This window comes from Carcharhinus amblyrhynchos, chromosome 13, assembly GCF_965287045.1.
Source record: "Carcharhinus amblyrhynchos chromosome 13, sCarAmb.v2.hapA, whole genome shotgun sequence".
In the NCBI taxonomy this organism is placed as follows: domain Eukaryota; kingdom Metazoa; phylum Chordata; class Chondrichthyes; order Carcharhiniformes; family Carcharhinidae; genus Carcharhinus; species Carcharhinus amblyrhynchos.
The window spans coordinates 79,710,570-79,719,386 of NC_137336.1; the positions used below are offsets into that span (position 1 = coordinate 79,710,570).

General features: G+C 44.3%; 1 protein-coding gene across 3 annotated transcripts; it reads left to right on the forward strand.

The window, feature by feature from the left end:
• Positions 1-394: 394 nt before the first annotated feature.
• On the forward strand, positions 395-4,489 carry LOC145352013 (uncharacterized). 3 transcript variants are annotated; one of them, XM_080201886.1, is made up of 2 exons: positions 395-527; positions 2,245-4,489. In XM_080201886.1, exon 2 carries the CDS (start codon positions 2,465-2,467, stop codon positions 3,053-3,055), a length of 591 nt encoding a protein of 196 aa, XP_080058012.1. In that variant the 5' UTR covers positions 395-527; positions 2,245-2,464; the 3' UTR covers positions 3,056-4,489. The 3 variants fall into 3 exon arrangements, with proteins under 3 accessions (XP_080058012.1, XP_080058014.1, XP_080058013.1); XM_080201888.1 differs by lacking the exon at positions 395-527 and adding an exon at positions 612-632; XM_080201887.1 differs by lacking the exon at positions 395-527 and adding an exon at positions 807-1,129.
• Positions 4,490-8,817: the final 4,328 nt, after the last annotated feature.

The following is an 8,817-nucleotide window of genomic DNA, read 5'->3' on the forward strand; positions in this document are numbered from 1 at the left end:
GCCTAGGATTGAACACTCCAAATGAACAGACCAATGATTTGTAGAGGAGTTAAAGAGCATTAGTGAACCGAATGGGTTTTTACAACAGGAGCCTGTTGGTATCCTCACAGAGACGAGCTCTCAATTTCAGATTGTATGAATTGCAATGAACTCCCACTAGTTTCTGTGATGGCATTTGCAGCCATGATGTGGAGATGCCGGCGTTGGAACGGGATAAACAAAGTAAGAAGTCTCACAACACATTGCGCTACCAAATAAACCTGTTGGCATTTAACTTGTTGACTCCTTAATGCAATCTGGACCCAGAGCACGGGCTTGCATCTCTGCGCCACTGACTTCCGGGTTCAGCCCCGCCCCTCATTCACTCCGATTGGCTGGAGGATCACCTGCTCGTCGTTGGTCCTCCAGCCCCGCCCCCTTCTCCCCAATTAGTGCGGGCTGCTGTCAATCACTGGAGCATTGCGAGCTGGAGCATGCGCACTGTCGATGATGGTTCCTGACAGGTTGTTGGTGTGAACTGTCAGCAGGTAAATAACGCCAGGTGGGTCATAAGGGAAGGATGGAGCCGGCGAGTGGGTTGGGAGAGTTCATAGACGCCCATGTTGGCTTCAAAGCCAGGAGGTACATTTCAGGTGCGGCATTCGAACTGGTGACAGATACTCGGGTTTTTCCAGGTGAAGGCTGTTGGTTGACGATCGCCATCACGGAAGGAGACGGTTTGCAGCTGGCCGCATGCGCACTGAGGCGGAGTCCGGCTTCTGTCCCCACCCTTTCGCTATCTGATTGGTTGGAGGAACAGCCGCTCCGGCCGCCAGCCGCCTTTCCTATTGGTCTGTACTTGCTGTCAATCACTCCCCCCCGGCAATTGTCGATTGGAGTCATGGCGCGCCACTTGTGTATCCCATCGACAAACGGTGGAGGGAGTGGTGGAGCTGGAGGCTGGACATTGGGGAGGATCCGTCAACCTTCAGAGTCAGTGTCAGCTCCCTGGATTGCGACTGTGCGGCTTCTCCCTCCCGGGATCAAGCCCAAGTTAGCCACCGGCACCCTGCTTCAGCGAGGGGAGGATGGTTCGCATCAGAGGATGTGTCCTGGGTAGCACGGAGGTACTGCTGCCGCACAGCGCCAGGTAGCTGAGTTCAATTCCGGCTTCAGGCCACTGTGGAGTTTGCACGTTCTCCCCATGTCTGTGTGGATTTCCTCCAGGTTCTTCCCAAAGACAGATAGGTAAGGTGCATTGGCCATGCTAAATTGCACCTTTGGTGTCAGGAGGATTAGCAGGATAAATACGTGGGCACAGGGCCTGGATGGAATTGTGGTCGGTGCAGACACGATGGGCTGAACGGCCTCCTGCTAAACTGTGGAGATTGCAATGTATTGAGGAGTGACAGTAAATCAGAGATTACACTTTGGGTTCTAATCAATGAAGACTCTGATCTCTGGAAAGGGAGAAAATAGGAATTGAGAAACATCTGCTGAAGGCTCCGAATCCCAATAAAAATCTGCACGTCCTGTACTTGTTTTATGTTCATGTGTGACTATCTCAGTGAAACAATAAGGAATGGGTGGAACATCATGGTTTTCTGTGACCTGAGAGAAAAATAATTGATTTATTGATTAAATTCTCACTCTGCACAAAGGTGGCAGAGGGAGAGAGAAAACTAGGAGTGGAGTAAAAGAATGGTGAGTTGGTGTGATGGGATTGGCAGGAAGACCAACTCACATGGAGAAAATTAATGGATAGCTTTCCATGGGAGTCCATATGAATGGCTAGATGGGTGTTGCCAGAGCAGTGGAGGCAGGAAGCGGGTAGTGAGGTTGGTTGCATTGCTGCTGGAACCCATAACCAGTAGGAGCTGGGTTCTGTGCCACCAGAAAAGTCCAATTTATGAGACAGTGTGCTGGAACCACAAAGCCCAGGACAGCTGACACTCAAATATGGGAAAGTCCTGTAAAATATTGCCAGCTGGTCAGCCTGGGGCTTGCATTTCAACACGGGGCAGGGAGAGTGTTTGAACGAGGATTTACTGCTTTTCAGGAACAACAAAGAAAGCATTTTGCATGGAATTTAGAATTTCTCTCCTGTATTTACAATGATGGGTTACATAAACTTATTTTGTGAGGTATTAGAACAGGTGTATTTATAGACAGGGAAACTGAACATTGCAGCATTTGCATTCACTGGTACCCGAATATCATCAGGTTTAATACGAAAAGATAAATATTTGTCTTTTCTGCCTGCAGGAGAACACTTCAAACATCAGTGTGACTGGGAAAGCACCAAGACACAAACCTCACACAACCTGGGTGTGGTCCAGGGATTGACTGTGAAAGAATCTTTAACAAGTTATACAGCCTGAAAAAAATCAAACCATTCTAAGTGGGGAGAAATTCTTCATGTGTTTTGTGTGTGCCTTAGGCTTCAACTGATTGCCCAACTTGGAGAAATAAGGACATTGATACAATGGAGAAACCATGGAAATGTGAAGACTGTGGTAAAGGATTCAATTATCCATCCCGGTTGGAAATCCATCGACGCATTCACACTGGGGAGAGACCATTCTCCTGCTCGGAGTGTGGGAAGGGATTTGCTCAGTCATCTAGTCTTCGCTCACACCAGCGAGTTCACATTGAGAAGAAGCCATTTAGTTGCACAACCTGTGGATTGAAATTCAAATCTTCATCCATCCTCGCTGATCACCAGCGAATTCACACAGCATCAAGACTGTTCACTTGTTTTGTGTGTGGGCAGAGATTCGGTGAGGTACTCGACCTCCAGTCACACCATCAAACGCACACCAAGGAGAATCCATTCAGCTGCAGTTCCTGCGGAAAGAGTTTCAGACAGCCAAGCGACCTTCATGAACACCAACGCACTCACACTGGGGAAAAGCCATTCACCTGTTCCATATGTGGGAAGGGATTTGCTTGGTCATCCCAACTACTGACACATCAGCGAGTTCACACTGGAGACAGACCGTTCACCTGCTCCTTGTGTGGGGCAGGATTCACTCAGTCACAACATCTGCTGAGGCACGAGCAAGTTCACAAGTGAGAGCAGAGATTGGATTCTATTTTTGCTGCTGTTAATCACATTCAGGACCAATAATCTGACAAAATTAGGTTTGTTTCCGCAGATGTTAAAAATGTCCCTTTTAAAAAGCACCTTCTGTGATCTCTCTCTTAATTCAAGAACTTTTCCCAGGAACGGTTTCACACAACCATGAACTTTTACTTCAATTCTAAATTTATCTTTGATGCAAAATGCAATGCAGCAGAAGTCACACTGGGAAGATATTGGTCACCTGCAGTCTGTGTGGGAAGGCACTTGCCAAATCATCCGGCTTCCAGAAACACCAGACATTCACAATGAGAAGAAACATTAAACTTACTATCTCTGTGAGAAGATTCATTCAGTCACCCAGTTTCCAGGTAGTCTGAAAGACTTATGTTCTTTCTCCGTATTAACACGGTCTGTAATTGTGTTCTTTCTTTACCTGTGTGTTATCTGTCGGGTTGAATAAGTGGAAGTAATGCTGTGCTTTGAACCAGCTTGTATTAGTTTTGAACTGAGATGCTGGAAGTGCAAAAGTTATCGGTACTCAGGAATGTGTGAGCTATGAACTGGTGAATGTTGTTCACATGAAAAAAAAACTGGACAAGAACCACATGATTTTGTAGTGAAATGAATATGGACAGTTCTAATTGGTCGCTGCAGGGGTGCCAGTTATGGGGTGTTTCCAGCATAAGAACTGTTCTCTCAAGGGAATAAAGAAAAGAAGACAGAAAATATAAGAAAGCTGGAAACTGAAAGATACCACGAAAAAAAGAACGCTCTGCTGTCCAAATATGGCAGGATGTGTACAGCTCACTTTATTCTATAAATCTCAGTCTGCACTTTGCCTTTAGTCTGTAACTTTGTCCTGCCTTTCTGTCAATAAAGCTGTTCCATAACTGAACTTTATTGTCACGTAAGTAAGGCGTTCAAGACTGATAACTCACAAGTTCACAGCAGGGAGAGGTCATTCATGTTTTTCATATGTAGTAAATGATTTGCTTGTGCGTCCAGCCTCACTGCCCACCAAGCTGCTCACGGTTCAGAGAACCAAACTGTTTATCATTTCAGTGTGGGTATCACCCTGAGCTGATTTTCTGTCCCAAACCTGCTCCATCCCCAAGCCACCTCCTTCCATCTCTCTCATATCTCCCATTCCCCACTTCAAAATGGCACAGTTTCAGCCAATGACGGAGGTCTGCACACAGCACCTCTCCCCTCATTCACTCCAATTGGTTGGAGAACCTGCTACTCAGCTCAGTCCTCTGCCTGCAATCTGCTGGGGAGGAGTCAGGCTGTTGTGAGCTGTCAGGTGAGAGGTCACTGTTTGGGGGCTAATGGCCAATCTCAGTAATGAATGTATTTCATTACATCTGTAACAGATCAATAGACATTTATTCTTTATGTTCACAGAATCATCGTAGAATCCCTACAATGCAGCAGGAGGCCATTCGGTCCACCAAGTCTGTACCATCTCTCCGAAACAGCATCTGACCCAGGCAGCAGTGCTGGCCACTGTGCCGCATTCTTTTAGAAAACATGAGATATTTTTACCGCTATAAGAACATAAGAAATAGGAGCAGGAGTAGGCCATCTAGCCCTTCGAGCCTGCCCCGCCATTCAATAAGATCATGGCTACAATGTCACACTTGCTCTGTTGATCTCATCCAGTAAAGATAGTGTATTTAGAAGAACCAGACCAAGGCCAAAGTGAAACTAAACTACAAAAACGTGAGTATTCTGGTCCTGAGCTCCTCACAGCTGTTTTTGGAGATGGGGATGGAGGAGAGTGCTTCAGAAGGAATGCATTTCTAATATTAAAAAGACTTTGGATATATTGATACAATGCACAACTTTTTTTTCACCCATAATACTATAACCTATAACTGGGCTCAATTTTATTAACAGTGCCAATGAATATAGTTCAACTCTGGGTGCGATTAACAGCAAAATCCAATCACTATAATCACGTGCCTCAGTAAGTGGATGACTGAGTGAATCCCACCTCACAGAAGGTGAACAGTCTCTTCCCAGTGTGAACCCCTGGTGTACATTGAGAAGAAATGATCATCTGATCCCTCAAAGAGATCAACTGAAAGGTCTCTGATCACCTATGAATGAAAATAAACATCATTATGTATTTGCATACAGACATGATAACACCTTAGGGACACCCAATTGAAAATATATCCAAACACAATGTCAAATCCTCTGGAGACTTCTGGGCCCTGCAGGGAAATCTCAACTTTTCTCAATAGTATTAACTTGAGAAAAGCACAGATGTTAGGGAACTTGGGGAAATAAATAGTGATGTCTTGAGGAGTGTACATATTAAAGAGAAGGAAGTGCTGGATCTCATGGTAGATAAATCCCCTGATGAAGTATATCCCAGGACGTTGTGGGAGGCTAGGGAGGAAATTGCGGGCGAGTCCCCTAGCTGAGATATTTGAATCATCAATAGTCATGGGTGAGGTGCCTGAAGATTAGGGAGTGGAAAATGTTGTGCCTTTGTTTAAAAAGGGCTGCAGGGAAAAGCCTGGGAACTCCAGGCCAGTTAGCCTCATATCTGTGGTGGGTAAATTGTTGGAAAGTATTTAGGGAGACCGAATCTACAGGCATTTAGAGATGCAAGGACTGATTAGGGACGTTCAGCATGGCTTTGTGAGTGGAAAATCATGTCTCATAAATGTAATTGAGTTTTTTGAAAAGTTAACAAGAAGGTAGATGAGACCAGTGGAGTTGATGTTGTCTATGTGGACTTTAGCAAGGCCTTTGACAAGATACCGCATGGTAGGTTGTTGCATAAAGTTAAATCTCACGGGATCCAAAGTGAGGTATCTAATTGTATACAAAATTGGCTTCTTGATGGAAGCCAGAGGGTGGTTGTACAGAGTTGTTTTTCAAACTGGAGGCCTGTGACCAGCAGTGTACCTCAGGAATCAGTGCTGGGCCCACTGTTATTTGTCATTTATATCAATGATTTGGATGAGAAAATAGAGGGCATGGTTAGTAAGTTTGCAGATGACACCAGGATTGGTGGCATAGTGACAGTGAAGAAAGTTATCTCCAATTGCAACGGGATCTTGATCAATTGAGCCAGTGGGCTGACGAATGGCAGATGGAGTTTAATTTAGACAAATACGAGGTGATGCATTTTGGTAGATTAAACCACGGCAGGACTTGCTCAGTTGATGGTAGGTCGTTGGGGAGGGTTACAGAATAAAGAGATTTAGGGTTCATAGCTCCTTGAAAGTGGAGTCACAAGTGGACAGAGTGGTGAAGAAGGCATTCGGTATGCTTGGTTTTATTGGTCAGAACATTGAATACAAGAGTTGGGATGGCTTGTTGAAGTTGTACAAAACATTGGTAAGGCCACATTTGGAATACTGTGTGCAATTCTGGTCACCCAATTATAGAAAGGATATTATTAAACTAGAAAGAATGCATAAAAGATTTACTAGGATGCTAATGAGACTTGATGGATTGAGTTATAAGGAGAGGCTGAGTAGACTGTGACTTTTTTTCTCTGGAGCGTAGGAGGCTGAGAGGTGACCTTATAGAGGTCTATAAAATAATGAGGGGCATAGACAAGGTAGATAGTCAATATCTTTTCCCAAAGGTAGGGGAGTCTAAAACTAGCGGGCATAGGTTTAAGATGAGGGGAAAGATGCAAAAGTGTCCAGAGGGGCAATTTTTTTCACACAGAGGGTGGTGAGTGTCAGGAACAAGCTGCCAGAGGTCGTAGTAGAAGTGGGTACGATTTTATCTTTTAAAAAGCATTTAGATCGTTGCACCACGTAGAGGAATCTATTTGTTCTATGTCATTTCCTAAAGCTCTGGTTTGTTGCTGGAGTATATAGTATGTTCTGTACACTTGTTGAATTTGCATCTGAATCTACGTCAGGTGTTCTGGTGGGATTGTATAAGAGAATTGTTTCAAGTGTTGTTTCAGGTTATCCTTAATATTTTCCACAACTTGAATATCAGCTGCTTCTCTTATATATTTCAACCAGTTCTATTTCCCCCACTTTTGCGGGTGCTTGTGGGTGTAAACAGACTGATTTGTTGAATATGGGCACACCCAATTGCCACTGTACTGGAGTTCCTGTTGTCTTACTGTTGTGGTAATACGTATCACGTATCACCCATCACCCATCACCCATGAATACATTACGAATTGATTTGTTTGTAGCCCATAAAGTTTCCATTGTGTAACTGGCTGTGGCATTAAACCCACAATTTGCTTCTTCAGTGTCATATGTTGTGATACTCCCCCACTGACGTGGAGTGAGCCCAGGCTGCACTGTAAAATCATTAGTTCTCCTACTGGCACTTTCAGGATTCTATATTGCACATTGCATTCTGCACAGTTTGTGGTACACCAGAGTCTTGGTGGTGATGTTGGGCAAGTGGTTATGCCTCCCACACTTGTGACAATGACTGTCAGTCCTATGAGAATCAATATAGCTGCTAACGCTCTGTAGCTAAGCGAAAACCTTTCCAGTCCTTACTAGTCGGTCAGAGTTAATTCTGTAAAACAAGATCTGTTAATAAATCACTTTAGTTGCAACCAGTCCTCCAGCAGGTGCATCTAACACTGTGAAAGCAAATTGAGTCTGGAGTTATTCATCTAAGGTCATTACCCAGAATCTGTCTGTAATATTTTGTACCGAAAATATTATATGGTCTCCCTTAAGCTATTAAATATTGTAGTCAGACTAGGTCTATTGGTTGTTGCCTAATGTTATTTCATTCAGGGCTGCGTAATCAATGGTCAATCTGTAAGTTCCATTCATTTTCCAGATGGGACAGAAGGCCGAGTTGGTGGATTGTGCCTGTCTTATGTTTCTATCTCTCTCAGGACTTTATTATGTATCTTATTACTTCCTGTGTCTCCTGTTTATTGGGATATTAGTTCCTTGGTGGGGGGGGGTGGTGGGCAGAGAGTGGTGTTCTGGTCTCGAATATGGGTGTGATGAATTGCTATTCGTCAGTCCCTGACCACCGCATCTTAAACATTTTTCCCTGGAATCACAAGTGGCACAACTCTATTACCCTGTGACTCTAATTCTGTAGTCTATTGCATAATACCCATGCAGGAAAACCCAATGCGTGACCCATTCTAATAATCTTTGATGTTCCAAACCAAACTCTTCCTTCAACATTTTCACAAAGATTTCACCATCCCTCACAGGCTGTCCTGAGAACCGTACATATACTTCCTATTTTCCATTACTGATTCCCCATTCTTCTGAACAACTGACTTTATACGTAACCACTTTCCCCTGCGCTCAAAACTCTCCTCACTGCTCTCTCGAATGTGTCTAGTAGGTATTTTACCCTTGAAGAATTCCACCCTCCCCTGTCAATGCAGTCCCAAGTTCTCATTGCAGTGGGCAATTGTACCCAGAAATCACAGGGCATTTTGTCTTTACAAGGATGTGTATGTCATTGAGATGCATTGAGAGAAACCCCTGAATTTTGTGTAATGTAGTCCAAAACTCTTGAGTTTCAGGATTTAAATCTGGGTAGTTTCTTAATCAGCATTGTTTGCCACCATCTATGGTTATCCCCTCAAGGTCTGTTTCCTCGCCCTTAAGCCTACGCATTTAACTTTCAGCAGTGTTCCTTGTTGTCACTGCTGTGGGACCCATGGAGTTACCTTTGCCTCCTCTGGCTGAGTAGTAGATAGTATATGGAAGTGGGAGGGCCCCCATGCCAGGATTAACTAGCTGCTCCTTTGTGTTTTCCTCATCACTAAT

Excerpts from the sequence above, each read along its gene's own strand:
- LOC145352013 (XM_080201886.1), top strand. The coding sequence starts at position 2,465 with ATGGAGAAACCATGGAAATGTGAAGACTGTGGTAAAGGATTCAATTAT.